This window comes from Centropristis striata, chromosome 21 (assembly GCF_030273125.1).
Source record: "Centropristis striata isolate RG_2023a ecotype Rhode Island chromosome 21, C.striata_1.0, whole genome shotgun sequence".
In the NCBI taxonomy this organism is placed as follows: Eukaryota; Metazoa; Chordata; class Actinopteri; order Perciformes; family Serranidae; genus Centropristis; species Centropristis striata.
The window spans coordinates 706,033-730,800 of NC_081537.1; the positions used below are offsets into that span (position 1 = coordinate 706,033).

The 24,768-nt window shown below is 33.2% G+C and overlaps 1 protein-coding gene across 1 annotated transcript in view; it reads right to left on the reverse strand.

Moving 5' to 3' along the window:
• antxr1c (ANTXR cell adhesion molecule 1c) overlaps window positions 1-24,768 on the reverse strand; it is a 76,114-nt gene that overhangs the window by 28,371 nt on the left and 22,975 nt on the right. The window contains exons 2-11 of the mRNA XM_059325013.1: window positions 17,774-17,845; window positions 12,682-12,753; window positions 9,693-9,774; window positions 9,548-9,578; window positions 8,656-8,729; window positions 7,785-7,853; window positions 6,906-6,986; window positions 6,067-6,127; window positions 4,515-4,613; window positions 3,471-3,540 (exon numbers count right to left, since the gene is read on the reverse strand). Of these exons, the coding sequence (XP_059180996.1) occupies window positions 3,471-3,540; window positions 4,515-4,613; window positions 6,067-6,127; window positions 6,906-6,986; window positions 7,785-7,853; window positions 8,656-8,729; window positions 9,548-9,578; window positions 9,693-9,774; window positions 12,682-12,753; window positions 17,774-17,845 (711 nt within the window). The remainder of the gene's footprint in view (window positions 1-3,470; window positions 3,541-4,514; window positions 4,614-6,066; window positions 6,128-6,905; window positions 6,987-7,784; window positions 7,854-8,655; window positions 8,730-9,547; window positions 9,579-9,692; window positions 9,775-12,681; window positions 12,754-17,773; window positions 17,846-24,768) is intronic.

Consider the following 24,768-nt stretch of genomic DNA (forward strand, 5'->3'; position numbering starts at 1 on the left):
CGATATGATATTGCTAAGGCCCTACAGCAGAGTTCAAGTTTGGATTTTGATTGATAAAACAGTTTCATCAAATATGTGACCCATTAATAATCATTTTCATGATAGAAAAGCTGCTAAGTGACTAAATCCAGGATTAATAGAGCCGTTTAAAGAGCCTCTCTGGAGCTTTTTCCACCACATGAACACAGTGGAGACGGTTGGTTGGAGCTGTGACTCGGCTTTGATCAGAGGTGGACAGACTGTTGACGGGGAGGAGGACGGACAGGATGAAAGACAGTCTCAGTGTTGACAGACACAAATAAAAGACAGATACAGAAAGAAAAATGAACAGACAGCAAGCAGTGAGGCAGAGTAGTCGGTTAGAAAAGGCTCCGGCAGTAAAACACAAGGGGAGGGGAAGATAAGAGTTAGTGGGAGGAGATGGAAAGTTATAGAGAAAAGAAAATATATACAAAGACGGGACTGACTGACTTAATGGGACGTCTGAGGACAAGATGTACCTTCAGATTTAGCAGCGTTCTGCTGAGTTATTGATTAAAACTTCACTACAGGTTGTTAAATCCTTACTCACTGCAGATCAAGTTCACATTTGGTAGATTTGTGTCTTTTTTTGGGTCATTTTGTGTCTTTTTTTTGGTAATTTTGTATCTTTTTTGGTCAATAAGTGTCTTTTTTGGTCAATTTGTGTCTTTTTTTAGTCATTTTGTGTCTTGTGTTGGTAATTTTGTGTCTTTTTTGGTCAATTTGTGTCATTTTTTTGGGTCAATCTGTATATTTTTTGGGTCATTTTGTGTCTCTTTTTGGTAATTTTGTGTCTTTTTTGGTCAATTTGTGTCTTTTTTGGGTCAATTTGGGTCTTTTTTTGGTCATTTTGTGTCAATTTGTGTCTCTTGGGGGTCATTTTTGGGCTTTTTTGCGTCAATTTGTGCCTTTTTTGGTCATTTTGTGTCTTTTTTGGTTATTTTGTCTTTTTTTGGTCAATTTGTGTCTTTTTTGGGTCAATTTGTTTCTTTTTTTGGTCATTTTGTGTCTTTTTTGTGTCTTTTGGGGGTCATTTGGGGTCTTTTTTGGGTCAATTTGTGTCTTTTTTGGTCATTTTGTGCCTTTTCCTATAATAAATAAAGTGAGTGAAATGAGGGTCTACTATAGTGTGAGAGGCCGTCTCCTCTTCTTTGTCTCTCCACTGAACCTTTTCTCTCTCTGTGGTCTCCTGTCCTTTCCTTCCCATAAAGACGAAGGTTGGAGAGGTTGGAGAGGTTGGAGAGGTTTGTGGTTGTTGATGTTGGACCGTGGAGGCTCTAAACAGAGAAGACCAGCTGACTGAGATGTTTGGTTTCACCAGGAACTGTGTGACTGTCGTGTGGTGAATGTTTCACTAAAACAACCTCAGTGGTCTTTAGTTTTCACATCGCAGCGACTCTCTGTTTTCCTAAAGAAGCCAGAGAGATTAAGTGATTTAACTGTATTTTCAAAGCTATAATCAGATCTACTGACACTTATTTTGGTAAAGACTTCTTACAAAGAAACATTAATTTAATGCACTGGCAGATAATTTAATTTGTTTCGAGCATGTGTTTGCTAAATTCTTGTTATTTATTTCTCATTTTTTGTCAGTTGGTCTTTGCAGTGTTCAAGCTTTTCAACAGAAAACAGCTGCCACAGTGAGTGAAGTTACGATGCTCTGCAGAGCTGAGAGCTGATCATTTTCTGTGTTAACATCAGCAGTCTTTGATCCATTGTTATTATAAAACTATTAATAAGTGCAGCTTTAAGCTTACAGATTTATAAGTCTGCTCGAACACACAAAAGAGTCAATAAGGAACAAAAAAACAAAACATGAGAATTTTTTTTGACATCAGAATTCAAACCAATAATGAAACAAATCGTGAGGTGAGTCTCTATCAATTCAATTTGTGTCCTTTTTGTCCATTTTGCGTCTTTTTTTGTTCATTTTGTGTCTTTTTGTCAATTTGTGTCTTTTGTTTGTCATTTTGTGTCTGTTTTTGGTCATTTTCTTGATACAACTACAAAGATTTTTATCTGTATGTAGAATATTTTTCTTAATAATTCTTGAAATAAGACAAAAGCCGCGGAATCTTTATATCAAACAAAGTGAAACAGTCTAAAAAAAAACTGCTGACTAAGAAGAACTATCTTATCAGACAGAAAATAAGCAGATATCCCCTTGATCTGACATATTTACTCTGACTTAGATTTAGTTTTTGCAGTGTGTGAGTCTCTAGTCTCTAGTCTGGACTTACTTTGAGTCTCTGTAAGTTAAAAAACACTCGTCTCCAGTTGTTTTCAGTGTTTTGTTCTAATTGAGGACAGAAGTAGGACAAATGCATGGAGGCTTTACCGCTGCAGAGCTCTTTATATTTAGCTAAGCTGTCCTGGGACGGAGAAGAGAGGAATGTGGCCGAGGACGGATCATAAAAAGAGTTAATGTATGGCAGCCTTCTTCTGGTTTCTGCTCGTACACATGTCTATGCATACATGTGTTATTTTGTGGTTGGAGCCCAGAATGTGATCCAAGAAATATGTGAAGTTATAAAAGAGAGTAACCTACTTTCCAACTTCATCGATGACAGGAGTCTGCAGCTCCATTACACCACATTTTTTCTCCCTTTTTCCTGCTAATAGTGGCTCTTTTGCCCATAAAGGTTGCCGAGCCAAAGGTTGCCGACTCAAAGGTTGCCGACTCAAAGGTTGCCGACCCAAGGGTTGCCGGCCCAAAGGTTGCCGATCCCAGGGATAAATGAATGTGTATCTACGCTCTGTTTTAGTGGCTGTCTCTTTAAGACCGCCTTCAGAAAAAAACCTGTCCTCTGAGTCTTCTATGCTCTGTGTCTCTGCACCATCATTGCAGCCGGGGAATGACTGCAACTACACTATAGCACAACTTTGTAGCTACACGGTAACACTTTATATTAAAATACATGTATTCAACATGAATGAGTTGCTTATTAACATCACTGTAACAAATTGCTGTAAGAAAACCGCCAAATTATGAGAGTAACAAACTGTTTTCCATTAAAAATGTATTATACTGTAGAAAATGCATTCTGGGCAATATTTGTAGGTAGTTTGCCGTTTCTCATAAAATACTGTAATATACCATAAATAGCATTGCATTCTGGGAGTTATATAGTTTGTTTCCTTTCTTGGAACATCCATTTTAATCCTGCATTTCCTGAGCAAATCACAGGAAAAGTTGAACTACTACTTTTATTTGTTAGATGATGTTTGCAGTATCAGTATTTTACTGTCAAATTAAGGAGATACATGATTTTACTGTAATTCAGTATGTGGTTTTATCAAAGTAACATCCTGTAAAGTAGATAACAGTAAGGGAACTGTACAATTAACAGTAGAATACTGGCAACCCTGCTGCATACATGTGTTATTTTGTGGTTGGAGTCCAGAATGTGATCCAGAAATATGTGGAGTTAAAAAAGAGAGAAACCTACTTTCCAACTTCATCGATGACAGGAGCCGGACACAACAGGAAGGTGTCTTCTACTCCAGCCGGCTTCTCATCTGGGCAGAAAAACACAACATTAGTTATATTTACAGGGGATATTTAACATTCCCAACACTGTCCGAAGGGGAATTCTGCCCCACAAAGTCTAACTGAAGTAACTACGCAAGGGATAAAACTGATTTAACCCTCTAAAGTCCAGGACTCTAAAGTTTTGGCTTTTACACAAGTTTCCATGTCTAATTTAATGCATCGATTCTTTTTCAGCAAAGGTAAAAAACACCTCGACCCAGTGTAGTAACATGATTTTACTTATTTTGCAGAGATTTTTCAAATTTTGCAGTTTGCATTCAGCATTTTTAATGCAATCTTTTATGTTTTTACTATTTTTTGTAATTTCATTGTAATTTCTTTGTATTTTTATCTGTGTTTTTTGTAATTTCTATGTGTTTTTTTGTGTGTTTGTTGTAATTTCTGTGTTTTTTGTGTGTTTTTTGTAATTTCTTTGTGTTTTTGTGTGTTTTTTTGTAATTTCTGTGTGTTTTTTGTAATTTCTATGTGTTTTTTGTGTGTTTTTTGTAATTTCTTTGTGTTTTTATGTGTGTTTTTGTGTGTGTGTTTTTTGTATTGTCATTTCTATGTTTTTGGTGTGTTCACTATTCAACACAATGAAGAAATACAAGATTACACTGCTTTTGTTTTATGTTTAAGTTCGTAAATATATATATATAAATCAGTAAGTGAACTTACTGCGGTCTGATTTGGTTTTAAGTTGGATTTTGTAGTTACTGCAATTTTCTATATCATTATTTCTCTGAAATAAAGCAAAACTGAAATTTAAAACTTTGTGACGAGATAAAGCAGACATCAAGGATTTCATTTTTAGTTATAACTTAATAATAATAAACAGGTTCACATACTGCCAACAGACTGAAAATGACTCAAACAGAGGCTGTTATTAGACTGGTTACCAACAGGTTGAGTTTAAATAGAAACAAATAGAAACAGAGGAACTAATGGAGGTTCTACTCACTGATTGTGATGGTGTCGTTGATCTTGAAGCTGCAGAGAACCTGGTTGATGTTCCTGGCGTGGAGGAACCCGTTTCCTCTCACCACCACCTGGAAAGATTCTGGTTACACAACACACAGTCACAGTATTACAATCTGTGGCAAGAAAATCACATTTTATAGTTCATTTATTTCACATGATTCTCATTTTCATGACTGTTATATTTCACACTCGGGTAAAAAGTAAAAAATATGTAAAATTATCTAAAAACTTGATGTAAAATTATCCCAAAAAATATGTAAAATAATAAAAAAAATTAATTTAAAAAATTATCCCAAAAGTGATCTAAAATTATATATCAATGTGTTGGTCATGAGTTGCCTTAAAAGGTGAAAAAAAAAAAGTTGTCCATTTTTTTCTACATGTCCTAAAACCAGTCTGATGTCATGGGGTCTTTTTGACCTATGAGGACCATGGTTGCTATTAAAATTCATAAAACACTTAAACAAAACATGGTAAAGACCCAAATCTCTAATAAGGCAGGCTGGAAAAACGTTGTCCACTAAAACAAGCAAATGAATCAGTAATGTGATTTTAATTTATAAGCCCTAATTCATCACGGTGGGAATCTGAATAAATAAAATATAATAAATGCAGCCCTCTGCTGACTGACTGAGTTATATCTGTTGGAGCTGAAACATGAAGCTGTAAATACTGGAGATGAGACCTTCAGGGCTGATTAAACAGTTCAGACCAGCTAATAATATTCAGTTTCAAGTCAAATAGTTTTCTTGAAGGGTGAGAATAATTCACTGCTGGATAAAAGTATAAAAGGGAAAAACAGATGTGAGAAGCAGTAAAAGCTGCTCTACTTCTGCCAACAGAGTTTAATCAACTTTAATCTGTTCATTTGTGTCTTTTAACGTCCATTTAATGTTCCTTTAACTGTCATAATCTTTCTCTTGGAGAGACACTAAAGGACTGAAACCAGTAAAACCACTATAATCTCTCACAGCCAATCCGTTATTAAGACCCTATATATAATAATATTATCCCCACTGAGGACCCTGTCCCAGAAGACTTCCTGTCAGAGACCTGGATGCCCATATATGGCGGCTTCCAGTCTGGGATTGTCATTAATGAAGTGAGACACCGTCAACCCAGTAATTATGTTAAAACAGTTTAAGACAGGGGTCTCAAACTCTAATTACCTGGGGGCCGCTGGAGGCAGTATCAAAATGACCCAAAAAGACACAAAATGACCAAAAAAAGACACAAAATGACAGAAAAAAACAAAATCACTTAAAAAAGACACAAAATGACCAAAAAAATACTAAAAAAAGACACAAAATGACAGAAAAAAACTAAATTACTTAAAAAAGACACAAAATGACCAAAAAAAAGACGCAAAATGACCAAAAAAAGTAATTTAAGGGACCTTCCTAGCAGTTTTTCACCCTAAAATCTACAGACATTTTTTATAGTGTATGTGGACGACTCAGGAGAACCTTCTTCACATTGTGTATTGTATCACGTGTGTGTGTGTGTGTGTGTGTGTGTGTGTAGCTCCTCACCTCCTGCACACACACTGGAGGGCTCAGCTGCCAAGATCTCAATGCAGGATTTCTTGATGATCTGAAGGAAACGAGGAGAGAAGACAGAGATTATTTTTATTCCTACTTCCTAAGTGACTCTGGGAGATCCAACCAAGGAAGGATCCTACCAAGGAAGGATCGCACCAAGGAAGGATCCTACCAAAAAAGGGTCCTACCAAGGAAGGATCCCACCAAAGAAGGATTCTACCAAGAAAGGTTCCCACCAAGGAAGGATCCTACCAAAGAAGGATTCTACCAAAAAAGGATCCCACCAAGGAAGGATCCCACCAAAGAAGGATTCTACCAAAAAAGGATCCCACCAAGGAAGGATCCCACCAAAGAAGGATTCTACCAAGAAAGGATCCCACCAAGGAAGGATACTACCAAGGAAGGATCCCACCAAGGAAGGATTCTACCAAGACAGGATCCCACCAAGGAAGGATCGTACCAAGGAAGGATCCCACCAAGGAAGGATTTTACCAAGGAAGGATCCCACCAAGGAAGGATCCCACCAAGGAAGGATTTTACCAAGGAAGGATCCCACCAAGGAAGGACCCCACCAAGGAAGGATTCTACCAAGACAGGATCCCACCAAGGAAGGATTTTACCAAGGAAGGATCCCACCAAGGAAGGACCCCACCAAGGAAGGATTCTACCAAGAAAGGATCCCACCAAGGAAGGATCCCACCAAGGAAGGATTTTACCAAGGAAGGATCCCACCAAGGAAGGACCCCACCAAGGAAGGATTTTACCAAGGAAGGATCCCACCAAGGAAGGATCCCACCAAGGAAGGATTACACCAAGGAAGAGTTTCTTACCGAGTCGATGACTCCTCGCAGGGCGTGGAAGCCTCCCAGCACAGGAAACACATGCTCGATGGTGTCTGCTATGGTGGCCAGCTAGGAGGAGGAGGAGAGGAGGAGGAGGAGGAGAGGAGGAGGAGGAGAGGAGGAGGTGGAGGAGAGGAGGAGGAGAGGTGGAGGTGTGGATGGAGAGAGAAAAGAAAAGAGGAGAAGCATGAAGTAACTGAGGACTGTGGAATGCTTGCATACATACATATTTAAAACAAAACTTCTTCTATGGACTTTGGACTTTCATACACTCAAAAACTGCATTTCTGGTCACTGAAAACTATTTTTAACATTTTAGAAACTCTGTGTTCAATATCGACGTGTACACGGAGGAAAATAGAGTTCTTGGCTGGTCCAGAGCTGGTTCTGGTCTACAGAACTGGTTCTGGTCTAAAGAACTGGTTCTGTGGTTGGACACACTGGAGGAGCTGGTAGAGAGATGCATGTAAAATTACTCCAAAAAGATGTAAAATTACTCCAAAAAGATGTAAAATCACCCCAAAATAATATGTACAATTACCCAAAAAAAGATGTAAAATTACCAAAAAAAGAAGTAAAAATACCCCAAAAAAGATGGAAAATTACACAAAAAAAATTGTTAAAATTACCATTTAAAAAATAAAAAAACCCCAAAAAGATTTAAAATCACCCCCTTTTCCCCCTTTAAGAGTGATTTTTTGTTATTAGTATCTCAGCTTGAGGAGTTTTTGTGGCTCTTTGTTTTTTCACTCTGTTGAGGATTTATCTTGCTGCTCTTGTGAATAAAGAGACTTTAAGAAGACCTCAGTCCTGTCTGACATATATAACGTTTATGAAACTACCACAGGTTTATAACATTGTTATTACCTGTGTCTCGTTGAAGTCTTTGACACCAACACAGTAGACGATGGCTCCCAGAGACCTGGCTCTCTCTGCCTGTAGGAAGACATGAGAAATAAACTGGATCAGTCACACAAAACCTGCTTTAAACATATATTATATATTATTCTAAACCTGCATCAAACATATATTATATATTATTCTAAACCTGCATCAAACATATATTATATATTATTCTAAACCTGCATCAAACATATATTATATATTATTCTAAACCTGCATCAAACATATATTATATATTATTCTAAACCTGCATCAAACATATATTATATATTATTCTAAACCTGCATCAAACATATATTATATATTATTCTAAACCTGCATCAAACATATATTATATATTATTCTAAACCTGCATCAAACATATATTATATATTATTCTAAACCTGCGTCAAACATATATTATATATTATTCTAAACCTGCGTCAAACATATATTATATATTATTCTAAACCTGCATCAAACATATATTATATATTATTCTAAACCTGCGTCAAACATATATTATATATTATTCTAAACCTGCTTTAAACATATATTATATATTATTCTAAACCTGCATCAAACATATATTATATATCATTCTAAACCTGCATCAAACATATATTATATATTATTCTAAACCTGCATCAAACATATATATGTTTGATGCAGGTTTAGAATAATATCTGCATCAAACATATATTATATATTATTCTAAACCTGCATCAAACATACATAATATATGTTTGATGCAGGTTTAGAATAATATATAATATATGTTTGATGCAGGTTTAGAATAATATATTATATATCATTCTGTCCAGAGGTGAAACAGCAGCAGGTTTGTAGTTTCTACCTCTTGCTGTGCAGTGATGAGCTGATGTTCCTGCAGCTCTCCGTCCGTCAGAGCGATAATCACACTGGCTGTTCCTGTAAGAAGCACACACAATATTTAATATTTATAAATACTGCTATAACCTCAACATAATGCACTGCAAAAAGGTGTTTAAAAACCAGATCAAACAGTAAATCTGAGGGAAATGATCTTGCTGCATGGACAGATAATTTTACTTGACAAGATTTATTAAATTAAGATTATTAAATCTAGAAATAAGCATGTTGAACACTTAAAATAATAAATTAACTCTTAAAACCAGATGAATGATCTAACACTTCTAAATCTAAAGTTTTTTTTATCTTGGTAAGAACCAAATAATCATCAGGTCAATTTATTATTTTAAGTGTTCAACATGCTTATTTTTTAGTAATATGTAAAATGACCCCCAACAATATGTAAAATTACCCCAAAAAATATGTACAATCACCCCCAAAAAGATGTACAATTACCTCAGAAAAAGATTTTAAAAAATACCCCGAAAAACATGTAAAACTACCCCCAAAAATGATCTTAAAAAAAGGTATAAAATGACCAATAAAGATTATTACCAAAAAAAGATGCTAAAATTTAAAAAAAAAATTAAAAAATTATCCCAAAAAAGATGTAAAATTACAAAAAAAGATTTAAAATTATCCCAAGAAATATGTATATTTTCATCCATTCAAACAGAGATAACATCTCTAGATTGAATCATCTTAATTTAATAAATCTTGTCAAGGTAAATTATCTGTCCATCAAAGATCATTTCCCTCAGATTTACTGTTTTAATCTGGTTTTAAACAACATTTTTTGCAGTGTTCATAACTTTGCTTGCAGTAAATATTGACAAGAACGAGTCTTTGATGCGTACCAAAGTTTTCCTGGAATATCTGCTCGTTTGCCTTTAAATAAGGAGACATTTGAATGGTTAGAACGTAAACAGAAAGCTGCACAACTCACTGCACAACATGTCTGATTCTCAGTCTGATTAAAGATAAATTATAAAGAAAACGTACCCTCTGCAGGCCGAGGTGCATGAACGTGTCTCCACCAGGAATCTCTCTCTTCAGAGCGTTCAGACCTTTCCTGATGTCCACTCTGCACGAATAACAGAAACATTTAGACATCATCTCTGCCACTGTGGAAACTAATCCATCTCTCTGCAGTTTCTCTGCACTATGCATTGCAAAAAACATGAAGCTCACCAAGTATTTTCTTCTTCTATCTATCAATAGTATCTTAATGATCTTGTTCTGAGTATAATTTACCTACTGACCATAGCTTTATGTGCTGATTTTAACAACATGTGTCTTTTTGTAACTAAAATGAGTGAATAACCCCTTCACAGGGATTTCAGTCTTGACTAAAGCACTGAAAAAAAGACACAAAATGACTGAAAAAAAAGACACAAAATGACAAAAAAAAGACACAAAAAGACAAAAAAAGACACAGAATGACCAAAAAAAGACACAAAAATGACACAAAATGACCATAAAAGACACAAAATGACTAAAAAAGACACAAAATGACACAAAATGACCATAAAAGACACAAAATGACTAAAAAAGACACAAAATGACCATAAAAGTCACAAAGTGACCAAAAAAAGAAACAAAAATACACAAAAAAAAACACAAAAAGACAAAAAAAGACACAGAATGACCAAAAAAAGGCAAAAAGAGATACAAAATGACAAAAAAAGACACAAAAATGATACAATAAGACACAAAATTAACCAAAAAAGACACAAAATGACCAAAAAAAGACACAAAATGAACAAACAAAAACAAATATATTATTATTATGTAACTAAAATGAGTGAATAACCTCTTCACAGGGAAAAAAATACCCAAAATGACCAAAAAAATACCCAAAATGACCAAAAAAAGACACAAAATGCCAAAAAAAAGGAAGCCAAATTACCAAAAAAGACACAAATTGACCACAAAATTATCAAAAAAAGACACAAAATGACCTAAAAAGATACAAAATGAGCAAAAAAAGACATTAAGTGACCAAAAAGACTAAAACAAATGATTTGGCGACCCCCTGAAATCATCTCGCGACCCCAATTGGGGTCCCGACCCCAAGGTTGAGAATAGCTGCTGTAGTGGACAAACACACACTCTGTTAAACTGAAGAACAATGTATCTGTGCTGTTTTGGACAATTTCTTAAAGGTATCACGTACCAATAATCTGTTGGGAAAATAAAAAACCAAGTTTCTGTGATTCTCTCTCACACAAACAAGACTTATTGTCCTGCAGCCAGTTTGTATCTTCATGTCGTCCAGAGAACATGTGTTTCCACTCCGTAACAGTCTGAGTTTATTTTACAGCTGATTGTTGTTCTTGTGTAAGAACATTCCTGCTACAATAACATTTATTATAACTATTGGTAGACAGTCAAAAGCTTTCCGAGCTGTTGTCTTCAAAATGTGAATCTCAACCACTGATGGCACTGCTTGATTTCATTTCATGTTTTATTTTATTCTTATATTTAAAAATGTTTCCTTTATTTATTTTCTTAAATTAGAGAAAATGAGACTTTGACTGGTGAGGCTGTGAACTGAGTACTGAAATGATCTCAGCCTGTTTGTTTGTTTGTTTGTTTGTTTGTTTGTTTGTGTGTTTGTTTGTAGGAGGACTGTGCTGCTTCGACTCCAAAAGTCTCTAGTAACACCAGAAAATATCGATAGATTTGTCGCTAGTCACTTTTTTTGAAAAATAGTCACTAAGGGGGTCTGAAAAGTCGCTAAATGTTGTTGTTGGCAACACTGCCGCTCACTGCCCTCAGGAGCTACACTGCTACGTGACGTTACATGATGTTGATGTTACATGATGTTGATGTTACATGATGTTGATGTTACGTTATGTTGATGTTACGTTACGTGACTTTACGTTACACTACATTACGCTACGCTACGTTACATTGCGTTACGTTACGTTGCGTTACGTTACGTTGCGTTACGTTACGTTGCGTTACGTTACGTTGCGTTACGTTACGTTACGTTACGTTGCGTTGCGTTACGTTACGTTGCGTTACGTTACGTTACGTTACGTTGCGTTACGTTACGTTGCGTTACGTTGCGTTGCGTTACGTTACGTTACGTTGCGTTACGTTACGCTACGCTACGTTACGCTACGTTACGCTACGTTACGCTACGTTACGCTACGTTATGTTACGCTACGCTACGCTACGCTACGTTACGTTATGCTACGTTACGTTATGCTACGTTACGTTATGCTACGTTACGTTATGCTACGTTACGTTATGCTACGTTACGCTACGCTACACTACATTACACTACGTTACGTTACATTACGTTACGTTGTAGTTATGTTACGTTACGTTGTAGTTACATTACGTTGTAGTAACTTTACGTTGTAGTAACTTTACGTTGTAGTTACATTACGTTGTAGTTACGTTACGTTATAGTTATGTTACGTTATAGTTATGTTACGTTATAGTTACGTTACGTTATTTTATGTTAGGTTATGTTACGTTACTTTACATTATGTTGGAGTTACGTTACGTTACGTTGGAGTTATATTGGAGTTACGTTACGTTGCAGTTACGTTACGTTATTTTACGTTACATTGGAGTTACGTTACATTGGAGTTACGTTAAGTTGGAGTTACGTTAAGTTACGTTACGTTAAGTTGGAGTTACGTTACGTTACGTTACACTACGTTACGTTACACTACGTTACGTTACACTACGTTACGTTACACTACGTTATGTTATGTTACGTTATGTTATGTTACGTTATGTTACGTTACTTTACGTTACGTTGCGTTGGAGTTACGTTAAGTCATTTTACGTTACATTGGAGTTACGTTAAGTTATGTTACACTAGGTTACGTTACGTTACGTTGGAGTTACGATAGTTACGTTGGAGTTACGTTACGTTATTTTACATTACATTACTTTACGTTACGTTGGTGTTACCTTACGTAGTTAAATACTAACAATAGCCATAACAATCAGCCATAACTTGTTGTACCTGTTCTCCGTCAGTTTCATGATGGTGGAGGCTCTGGAGGAGAACGTGATGAAGGACATCCTCAGCATGGGACTGGAACACAAACAATAATACTTTATTATAAATGGGACTGGAACACAAACAATAATACTTTATAATAAATGGGACTGGAACACAAACAATAATACTTTTATAATAAATGGGACTGGAACACAAACAATAATACTTTTATAATAAATGGGACTGGAACACAAACAATAATACTTTTATAATAAATGGGACTGGAACACAAACAATAATACTTTATTATAAACGATATTCAGCAGTAGAAATCCCCACAGATTAACCAGTGACTGATGATATAAACCCAACAGCTGTTTGGTGATTTCCCACCTTGCAAAACATTTTAACATCATCTGAGATGAATCAGAAATATTATGACGGTTACAGTAAAACTGAGGAACATTATAATGTGACTGCAGTCAGTCATCATGTGCTTTGTTTTCCTGCCAGACTGAGTCAGAGTCCTTTCATTTACAGTAATCATCTCATTATGACTTCATTCACTTTGAGTTCTCTCCAACAGGGACACTTAAGAAGTACATTTTATTTATAAAGTGCTTTTAACAGGAAACAAAAACGCAAAGTAAACTGCAACAAAGGTGATAAAAACCAGATCAAACAGTAAATCTGAGGGAAATGATCTTGCTGCATGGACAGATAATTTACCTTGACAAGATTTATTAAATGAAGATTATTAAATCTAGAAATAAGCATGTTGAACACTTAAAATAATAAATTAACTCTTAAAACCAGATAAAGTAAAGCTGCCAGCAGTGATGAACTGGCCCGAGCAGAGTGACCTGATGATTATTTGGTTCTTAACAAGATAAAAAAAAACTTTTGGTGTCTTTACGTCTTTTGTGTCCTTTTTTTGTGTTTTTTAATGTCTTTTTTTGGTCATTTTACGCCTTTTGTTTCTTTTTTGGTCATTTTGTGTCTTTTTTTTGGTCTTTTTATGTCTTTTTTTGGTCATTTTATGTCTTTTTTGGTCTTTTTATGTCTTTTTTTGGTCATTTTGTGTCTTTTTTGGTCTTTTTATGTCTTTTTATGTCTTTTTTTGGTCATTTTACGCCTTTTGTTTCTTTTTTGGTCATTTAATGTCTTTTTTTGGTCTTTTCTGGGGGGTTTTGTCTTTTTTTGGTCATTTTACGCCTATTGTTTCTCCTTTGGTCTTTTTATGTCTTTTTTTGGTCATTTTATGTCTTTTTTGGTCATTTTACGCCTTTTGTTTATTTTTGGCCATTTTATGTCTTTTTTTGGTCTTTTTTTTTTTTTTTTTGTTTCTTCTTGTGTCTTCTTATGTATTTTTTGTGTCTTTTTATGTCCTTTTGGTCATTTTGTGTCTTTTTACATCTCCGTTTGGTCACAAAATGGCCAGTTTAAAACTATGATAACCAATAACTTAACTATAATAAATAATAACTCAGCCTTTCACTGTACTTTCACTGTGTTTTCTCTGTTTTGTGTTTTCTCTCTGAACTCTCGACATCATTGTAAATGAGGGGTTGCCTTCAATGATTCCTCGGGAAAATAAATAAAGGATAAATAAAATGAATGAAATCTTATTTCCCTCTGATTTAGTGTTGGTGACACACCTTTTTTAGCAGTGTGTGTCAGAGTGAGGACCTTAAAGCGACCCTGTGATAATCCGGTGAGCAGGATGAAACTATGAGTCACATCCCAACACGTCACTGAACCCTCAGATGTGGGAAGATGTTGTTGTTTTGCTTACTGGTGAAATATTATATTTAGAAAGGAATCACATGCATGTAAACATCCACACACGCACAGAGGAGTTAAAAAAAGTGTCGTATTGTTTGTGAGAAAGTAAGTGAATACAGACTGAAACGAGTTTGTTTAAAAGAGAAACTCAGAGGAAGGATGTTTCTGTTTGGGCTGAAGGCTCCAGGTGCTGTTGTTGTTGTTGTTGTTGTTGTTGTTGTTGTTGTGGCCTTCAGGAAGTACGGACAAAACAAAAGCAAGGACCCTCTGGAGAAACTTCACATTTCACACTGTTCTCTAGTATTAAATCTTCATTAACCCTTTGATGTTCAACATATAAACACCTTCTAATACACAACATGTGTGTTTGAATATCTTTTATTTTTTATTACAACAGATCAATATATCCATTTTTCCTTTCATACTTTATGAAGAAAAATGAAGTGTATGTTTATATGAGTATATGTGTAACTATGTTTGTCTTGTTTTGAAGGTTTAACTTTAAAAGAGTTGTTAGAACCACCAAACTACATTGGAAAATCAAATATTTTAACATTTGAGACTTATTATAATATCTTATAGAATATAAAAACTCTGTCGGGTCACTTTAGAACATAGGTCTCAAACTGGCGGCCCGCGGGCCAATTGTGGCCCTCGTGGTGATATTTTGTGGCCCCCACCTTGATATGAAAGTTTAATATGAATGGCACTTTACTGTGTTGTGTGTGGAAGGTCCCTTTAATTCATTTTTGGTAATTGTGTCTTTTTTAGTAATTTTGTGTCTTTTTTGGTAATTTTGTGTCGTTTTTGATAATTTTGTGTCTTTTTTAAATAATTTTGAGTCTTCTTTAGTAATTTTGTGTCTTTTTTTGGTAATTTTGTGTCGTTTTTGGTCATTTTGTGTCTTTTTTTTAAACAATTTTGTGTATTTTTTAAATAACTTTGTGTCTTTTTTAATAATTGTGTGTCTTTTTTTAATAATTGTGTCTTTTTTTAAAAGTTTTTGTCTTTTTTAGTAATTTTGTGTTGTTTTTGGTCATTTTGTGACTTTTTTGGTCATTTTGTGTATTTTTTTAACAATTTTGTGTCTTTTTTAAATAATTTTCTGTCTTTTTTTAATAATTGTGTCTTTTTTAATAAGTTTGTGTCTTTTTTAGTAATTGTGTGTCGTTTTTGGTAATTTTGTGTCTTTTTTAAATCATTTTGAGTCTTCTTTAGTAATTTTGTGTCTTTTTTGATCATTTTGTGTCTTTTTTTGGGGTAATTTTGTGTCTTTTTTAAGTAATTTGTGTCTTTTTTAAGTAATTTGTGTCTTTTTTTGGTCATTTTGATACTCCCTCCAGCGGCCCCCAGGTAATTTCACTTTGAGACCCCTGCTTTAGACCATGTTGTGCATCAAAGGGTTAAAGCTGCAGTGTTCTGGTGTTTTCTGGTGTTTTCTGTCAGCTTCGTCCATTGAAAGCGTCCATCTTTTCCTTCCTCAAGGTCTAAAGTGGCTGTAAAGCCAAGCTGCTGCTCACACAGAGATCTTTGTGCAGGTTTTAACCCTTCAGACTGCAGACAGACTGCTGAGTGATTCAGCAGACGCCCGACACATTTTATTTTACTTTACGGCGCTGACTGCTGCGTAAAGTGTGTGTTTCTCTTCACTGATCTACATGTCGGGGCTCCAGGAAGTCCAGTCCAGGACCAGATCTAGTCCTTTAGTGTCTGGAGACTTTCAGTCCGCCTGTAAAACTTCCTCACATCTCACATGGTACAGTCTGTTCACCGACTGTTGCAAGAAAAAGGAAGTGAACCCTCTGAAATGAGCTGTTTTCTGCTTTAATTTATCATAAAATGTGATTTAATCTGCATCTAAGTCCCAAATATAGACAAACACAATGTGACATTAACCCTTTCATGCCCAACAAACTATCATTTCTCATGTTATTTAATGCTGCTGTGTGTTTCTGTGCTCTATCTTTTGATATCAACTTATTTTATGATTGAATATTCCAAATATTCTTTAAATATCTTGTTTTTGACAACAACAGGTCTTTATTTCCATTTTGCCTCTCATACTTTATGAAGAAAAGAAGGTTTTGTATTATTACATAGCTAACTACTTGGCTAAGTAGCTTGCTAAGCTAACTACTTAGCCAAGAAGTTAGCTAAGTAGTTAGCTTACCAAGCTACTTAGCTAAATACTTCGCCAAGAAGTTAGCTAAGTAATTAGCTTAGCAAACTACTTAGCTAACTACTAAGCCAAGAAGTTAGTTTAGTAGTTAGCTTAGCAAGCTACTTAGCAAAATACTTAGCCAAGAAGTTAGCTAAGTAGGTAGCTTAGCAAGCTACTTAGCTAAATACTTAGCCAAGAAGTTAGTTAAGTAGTTAGCTTAGCAAGCTACTTAGCTAACTACTTAGCCAAGAAGTTAGCTTAGTAGTTAGCTTAGCAAGCTACTTAGCTAAATACTGATCCAAGAAGTTAGCTAAGTAATTTGCTTAGCAAGCTTAGCAAAAAATAAAAAATATTTAATAAAAAATGAATAAAGGAAAACATAAATTAGGATGTATGAATTGTATTATTACATAGCTAACTACATGGCTAAGTAGCTCGCTAAGCTAACTACTTAGCCAAGAAGTTAGCTAAGTAGTTAGCTTAGCAGCTACTTAGCTAAAAAAATGGATATGGGTCATTTTTGACCCATGTTGTGCATTAGAAGAGTAGTGACACAAAAAGGGATTTTATTAAAAAAATGAATAAAGGAAAACTTGAATTAGGATGTATGAATTGTATTATTACATAGCTAACCACATGGCTAAGTAGCTCGCTAAGCTAACTACTTAGCCAAGAAGTTAGCTAAGTAGTTAGCTTAGCAGCTACTTAGCAAAATACTTCGCCAAGAAGTTAGCTTAGTAGTTTGCTTAGCAAGCTACTTATCTAACTACTTAGCCAAGAAGTTAGCTAAGTAGTTAGCTTAGCAAGCTACTTAGCTAAATACTTAGCCAAGAAGTTAGCTAAGTGGTTAGCTTAGCAAGCTACTTAGCTAAATACTTAGCCAAGAAGTTAGCTAAGTAGTTAGCTTAGCAAGCTACTTAGCTAAATACTTAGCCAAGAAGTTAGCTAAGTTGATAGCTTAGCAACTACTTACTTAGCTACTTAGCTAAAAAATGGATTTTGGTCATTTTTGACCCATGTTGTGCATTAGAAGAGTAGTGACACAAATGATGCAAATAAGATCATGTTTTATGACAAATTAATGCATAAAACTAGGTAATTTCAAAGGGTTCACATACTTTTTCTTGTATATAATTAAACTGCAGGTTCATGTTTAGTGTCTCTTACCTTTTGAATTTCTCCGCTAAATTCTCCACAAAGTAGTAGATTTCCTCCCAGTGATTCTTCACACTGCCAGACCTGAGACAAAACAAACCAAATCAATTAAAATCACCTTTATTGTCATTATATAGTTTACTATACAACAAAATTAAAAATGCCGCTGCATAAGGTGCATAGTTATGACAATCATAACACAAAACAACATGAGTAAAACATTTAAAAATACTGAGCTAAACAAGAACAAGGACATGTGATGTAATAAATAAGAATAAAAATAAATAAATCAACTACTAGGATGATATAATTTATAGATAAGGTAGATTGAATGTTTTGCACATATAAATTGTATTGCACATGTCTGTTTTATTGCACATTTTAATTCAATTGTCGTCTTTAACCCTTTAGAGTTTTGGGCTATTTTGTCCATTTTTTAAATACTTTTCATTCTGCCACTTGGGAAAAAAAATGCATATTTAACATATTTAACATCACTATCACACTTTATTTTTTTTGCACAATCTCATTTATGTAACCTGATAATTTAATATTTTTTTCACTTTGACATACTGGATAAACATTTTGAACCCAAAAGAAGCCAAAAAACAACAAACATTAAAATCTGATTTTAAAAAAATATGTTTTTTTCCCCTTTGGAAACAATAAATAACACCCAATGTGTTTTAAATGTTGCAAATGTGTTTACAGGTTGCAAATATAACATATAAGTTCGACTATTTCACTTGTTTGACTTGTTTGAAGTGTTTTGGTCCTTAATGATCTAAATCAGATATTACAGCTTGTTACTGAGATTTTATCACCTATACTGAGTAAATACATGCTGGAAACTAGAATATCAACAGTTACAAAGCTGCTTCACCAACACTTACAAGACTTACAAGACACAAAATGACACAAAATTACACAAAATTACACAAAATGACGAACAAAAGACACAAAATGACTAAATAAAGATACAAAATGACCAAAATAGACAAAAATGACCTAAAAAAGACACAAAATTACAAAAAAAAGACACAAAATGACCAAAAAATACACAAAAATGACCTAAAAAAGAAAACAAAATGACTAAAAAAAAGACACAAAATGACTAAAAAAGACACAAAAATGACCTAAAAAAGACACAAAATGACAAACAAAAAGACACAAAATTACTAAAAAAAAGACACAAAATGACAAAAAAAGACACAAAATGACTAAAAAGACACAAAATGACCAAAAAATTACACAAAATGACCAAAAAATACACAAAATGACAAAAAAAAGACACAAAATGACCCAAAAATTACACAAAATGCTCAAAAAAAGACCCAAAATGAGGTTTAAATGTTGCAAATGTGTTTACAGGTTGCAAATATAACATATATGTTCTTTATTTTTATGCTAAATATATTTGGCCTTATCTCTGTTTTACTCATTAAAATAAAAAACTGGAGTTCCAAGCCAGAATACAGACTGAATAGTTTAACTGCAGCAGTTGTAAAATATAAATTCTGCATATATTTTTGAGTTATAAATGGTTTGTTCTGCTAAAACTCAATGAAAGAAGAAGAAGTGAAGCTTCCTCTCAGACTGACTGATCTCCATCTGGTAAAACAGTTAACAAGGAAAATATAAAACAGGCGGTAAAACCATCAGCTGCACAACAAGAACAAGATCTGTTTATTCTGTTACTGTAACCAAGTTTTAGATTCTTCATCAGTTTTAGTTTTAGTTTCGTTGTGATTTTTTGTTTTCTAATCCAGTTAGTTTTAATGAGTTTTTAGAGTGAGTTTGCTAGTTTTAATTAGATTTATCTTTTGGAAAATGCTTAGTTGTAGTTTAGTTTTTATTAGTTAGTTAAGTAGTTAGCTTAGCAAGCTTCTTAGCTAAATACCTAGCCAAGAAGTTAGCTAAGTAGTTAGCTTAGCAAGCTACTTAGCGAAAAAAATGGATATGGGTCATTTTTGACCCATGTTGTGCATTAGAAGAGTAGTGACACAAAAAGTTTTTTTAGTTTTAGTTTCGTTGTGATTTTTTGTTTTCAAATTCAGTTACTTTTAATGAGTTTTCAGAGTGAGTTTAATAGTTTTAATTAGATTTATCTTTTGGAAAATGCTTAGTTTTAGTTTAGTTTTTATTAGTTTTAGTTTAGTTTTTATTAGTTTTTATTAATTTTGGTTTAGTTTTTATTAGTTTTGGTTTAGTTTTTATTAGTTTGGTTTAGTTTTTATTAGTTTTAGTTTAGTTTTTATTAGTTGTAGTTTAGTTTTTATTAGTTTTAGTTTAGTTTTTATTAGTTGTAGTTTAGTTTTTATTAGTTGTAGTTTAGTTTTTATTAGTTGTAGTTTAGTTTTTATTAGTTTTAGTTTAGTTTTTTTGTTTTTAGTTTAGTTTTTATTAGTTTTAGTTTAGTTTTTATTAGTTTTAGTTTATTTTTATTAGTTTTAGTTTAGTTTTTATTAGTTGTAGTTTAGTTTTTATTAGTTGTAGTTTAGTTTTTATTAGTTTTAGTTTAGTTTTTATTAGTTGTAGTTTAGTTTTTATTAGTTTTAGTTTAGTTTTTCTTAGTTTTAGTTTAGTTTTTATTAGTTGTAGTTTAGTTTTTATTAGTTTAAGTTTAGTTTTTATTAGTTGTAGTTTAGTTTTTATTAGTTGTAGTTTAGTTTTTATTAGTTGTAGTTTAGTTTTTATTAGTTGTAGTTTAGTTTTTATTAGTTTTAGTTTAGTTTTTATTAGTCTTAGTTTAGTTTTTATTAATTTAAGTTTAGTTTTTATTAGTTGTAGTTTAGTTTTTATTAGTTGTAGTTTAGTTTTTATTAGTTGTAGTTTAGTTTTTATTAGTTTAAGTTTAGTTTTTATTAGTTGTAGTTTAGTTTTTATTAGTTGTAGTTTAGTTTTCATTAGTTGTAGTTGTGTTGTAATGGGGTATTTGTTGGGTCCAGATTCAATAAGGTCACAATAAATGTTTCCTGTTTGTCAGTTTTTTTGTGCTGATTTGTCACTTTTTCCCCGTAAATTTGTCAGTTTTTTTCTTGTAAATTTGTCACTTTTTTCCTTGTAAATGTGTCACTTTTTTCTCGTTAATTCATCACTTTTTTCTCGTTTATTCGTCACTTTTTTTTAGTTTTAGTTTAGTTTTTATTAGTTGTAGTTTAGTTTTTATTAGTTGTAGTTTAGTTTTTATTAGTTTTAGTTTAGTTTTTATTAGTTTTAGTTTAGTTTTTATTAGTTTTAGTTTAGTTTTTATTAGTTGTAGTTTAGTTTTTATTAGTTTTAGTTTAGTTTTTATTAGTTGTAGTTTAGTTTTTATTAGTTGTAGTTTAGTTTTTATTAGTTTTAGTTTAGTTTTTATTAGTTGTAGTTGTTTTGTAATGGGGTATTTGTTGGGTGCCAGATTCAATAAGGTCACAATAAATGTTTCCTGTTTGTCAATTTTTTGTGCTGATTTGTCACTTTTTTTCTTGTAAATGTGTCACTTTTTTCTGGTTAATTCGTCACTTTTTTTCTCGATAATGAAACCATGACTGTAACTTTACTATTTTGTGGCAAAAATGACTATTGTTGTGTTTATTGAATAAAGTGAATATTTCTTTATTCAGCAGTAGTCAAGAACGGCTAATATGCTACGTAGCTGTCTAGCTAGCAACAGATAGAGAGCTGGAACATCTTTTATCTGTTACTAAACGAGCTGAATGGACTCTAACTGTTTCATATGTTACAGGAACTTTACTTTGAATTCTATTTAGCGCCCTGCATCTGTTACTAAAACTTGTAAGCTCAGGAAATTTGGGGGTCATCCCTTTATTCCCCTATGTCCAGTTTTTTTTTAGAAAAAAGGTCCTATGTTCCCCTGTAGCAATACTTAACGGGGAACATAGGACCCTTTTTCTTTTTCTGTGATAAAAGCACTCTTTCTTTGGTTAAGAACATGTATTTAAAATAATAAAATAATTGTAAAAAGACGATGATATAGTGTGGGATAAATGGAAGAGATAAAATGAATAACTGGAGTAGATACAACACTGAGCCATATATTGTTTTTTTTGTAAAAATGAATAAAATTCCCAAGTTGAAAATCAGGTAATCGGAACACAAAGAATAAGATTTCGGTTCTGTATTATGCTTTTATTTGATCCTCCATTTTCTTCAGGATTAATATAAATATTTGTAATGTGTGTATAGGCCTATTTGGGTAGGGTTAGGCTTATTTGTCATGGAATTTGGCAGTAATGGTGGAAAAAGTAACAGAGCGGGGAACATAGGACCCTTTTTGGGAAAAGCGGGGAAAAAGGGTCCTATGTTCCCCAGTCTCATATAAAGAGAGGAACAATACAAAATGACGAAAAAAAGACACAAAATGACGAAAAAAATACATAAAATGATGAAAAAAATACATAAAATGATGAAAAAAAGACACAAAATAACGAAAAAAATACATAAAATGATGAAAAAAAGACACAAGATGACAAAAAAAGACACAAAATGACGAAAAAGGGACACAAAATGACGAAAAAAAGACACAAAATGACGAAAAAATACACAAAGTGACTAAAAAAATACACAAAATGACTAAAAAAATACACAAAATGACTAAAAAAATACACAAAATGATGAAAAAAATACACAAAATGACTTAAAAAAGACACAAAATGTCTTTCTAGTTGTAAGTGTTGGTGAAGCAGCTTTGTAACTGTTGATATTCTAGTTTCCAGCATGTATTTACTCAGTATAGGTGATAAAATCTCAGTAACAAGCTGTAATATCTGATTTAGATCATTAAGGACCAAAACACTGAAAACAAGTCAAACAGTCTAAAATAAAAACTGCTGACTAAGAAGAACTATCTGATCAGACATTAATAATCAGAGTTGAGTTTCTGCAGTGTTAGATATAAACGGTGCTGGTCATCATGTTTAGTTCCAGTGTTTCTAATGTGTGACATCATCAGTCAGCAGCAGAATAACATCCAGACACTTTATTAGCCTCTTCCTCTAGTTAACCACAGGCAATTAGCTCATTTCCCATGTGTCATCTCTCCACCGACCGTTAGCTAACACTTCATACAACACACACACACACACACACACACACACACACACTCCCAGTGAGCCCAGAGGAAATGAAGCCAGCTCCGTCGGGGTTTAGTTTTAATAACAGTCCAGTTTTATGGAGGTCCCCCTGAGGGACCAGGACCAGTTTCCTCAGCCTCCAGGGCCTCGTTCAGAGACAGAAGGGTGCTAAACTAGACCCGGACCCTTTAATCCCAACAGGACCCCAGTGGATAGGCAGGCTAATTATTTTAACTTATCCCCTCAGAGCTGTTTAGAAAATGTAAGCTAATTTACGGGAGTGTGTCTGTGTTCCCCGGGTTCTATGTTCCTCTTTTATGTGAGACTGGGGAACATTTTTTTTCCCGCTTTTCCCAAAAAGGGTCATTTTGTGTCTTATTTTGGTCATGGTGGAATAAGTAACAGACCGGTTAACATAGGACCCTTTTTGGGAAAAGTGGGGAAAAAGGGTCCTATGTTCACCGGTCTGATATAAAGAGAGGAACAATACAAAATGACTAAAAAGACACAAAATGACCAAAAAAGACACAAAATGACCAAGAAAAGACAAAAAATGACTAAAAAAGACACAAAATGACCAAAAAGGACACAACATGACTAAAAAAAGACACAAAATGACTAAAAAAGACACAAAATGAACAAAAAAGACACACAATGACTAAAGAAAGACACAAAATGACTAAAAAAAGACACAAAATGACTAAAAAAAGACACAAAATGACCAAAAAAAGACAAAAAATGACAAAAAAGACACAAAATGACTAAAAAAGACACAAAATGAACAAAAAAGACACACAATGACTAAAGAAAGACACAAAATGACTAAAAAAAGACACAAAATGACTAAAAAAAGACACAAAATGACCAAAAAAAGACAAAAAATGACAAAAAAGACACAAAATGACTAAAAAAGACACAAAATGAACAAAAAAGACACACAATGACTAAAGAAAGACACAAAATGAACAAAAAAGACACACAATGACTAAAAAAAGACACAAAATGACTAAAAAAAGACACAAAATGAGATGAATTACAAAGCTGTTTCAGCAACACTTACAAGTATAAAACTGATATTTCAAAATAATAATTTCTGATTTCAAGCATCACTAATAAATCATAACTTTGACATAATTTGACCTCTTCACATATTAAAACAATCAGCCAGATGAATCAATAGTTTTATGATCAATGAACCAATAGAAGTGTGTATTGTTGTGTAGTGTGTATGTGATTAACTAGAACATTAAACTGACACTTGATATTTAAACATTTAACAACAACAATCACTTGTTATTAGTCAGAATAAACTAATTCTAAGGTATTTGTGGTTCATTAGATTAGATATTTTTACTGGTTTTGTTTTTCTTGTTCCATTGGCAGATAATTTTGATATTTTTAAGCAAAATACACCTAATTTTTGTACTTTTGTAAATTAAACACACCATACAACTTTACAGTAAAAACGTGTTAGCCCGGCCTTCAAGATAAAAGCAAACACATGTAGCTTTCAAAATAGGAGCACATGGATGTGTTAGAAGAATACATAAAAAAAACATAAAAACACAAAAAATAGACAAAAAATTACAAAAAAAGGAAAAATACAAAAAAACACACAAAGAATGCAAACAACAAAAAACATGTAACAACACAAAAAAATTACAAAAACCCCCATAAAAAAACATAAAAACACACATAAAAAACAAAAAACACATAAAAACACACAAAAAACATTAAACACACACAAAAAAGACAAAAAACAGACATAAAAAACCTATAAAAACACAAAAAATACACAAAAAATGACGAAAAATACAGACAAAAATTGACAAAAAAAGATGAAAAATAAAAAAATACAAAAAAGCAAAAATAAAAAACATGTAACAACACAAAAAAATTACAAAAAACTGAAAAAAAAACAGAAAAACACAT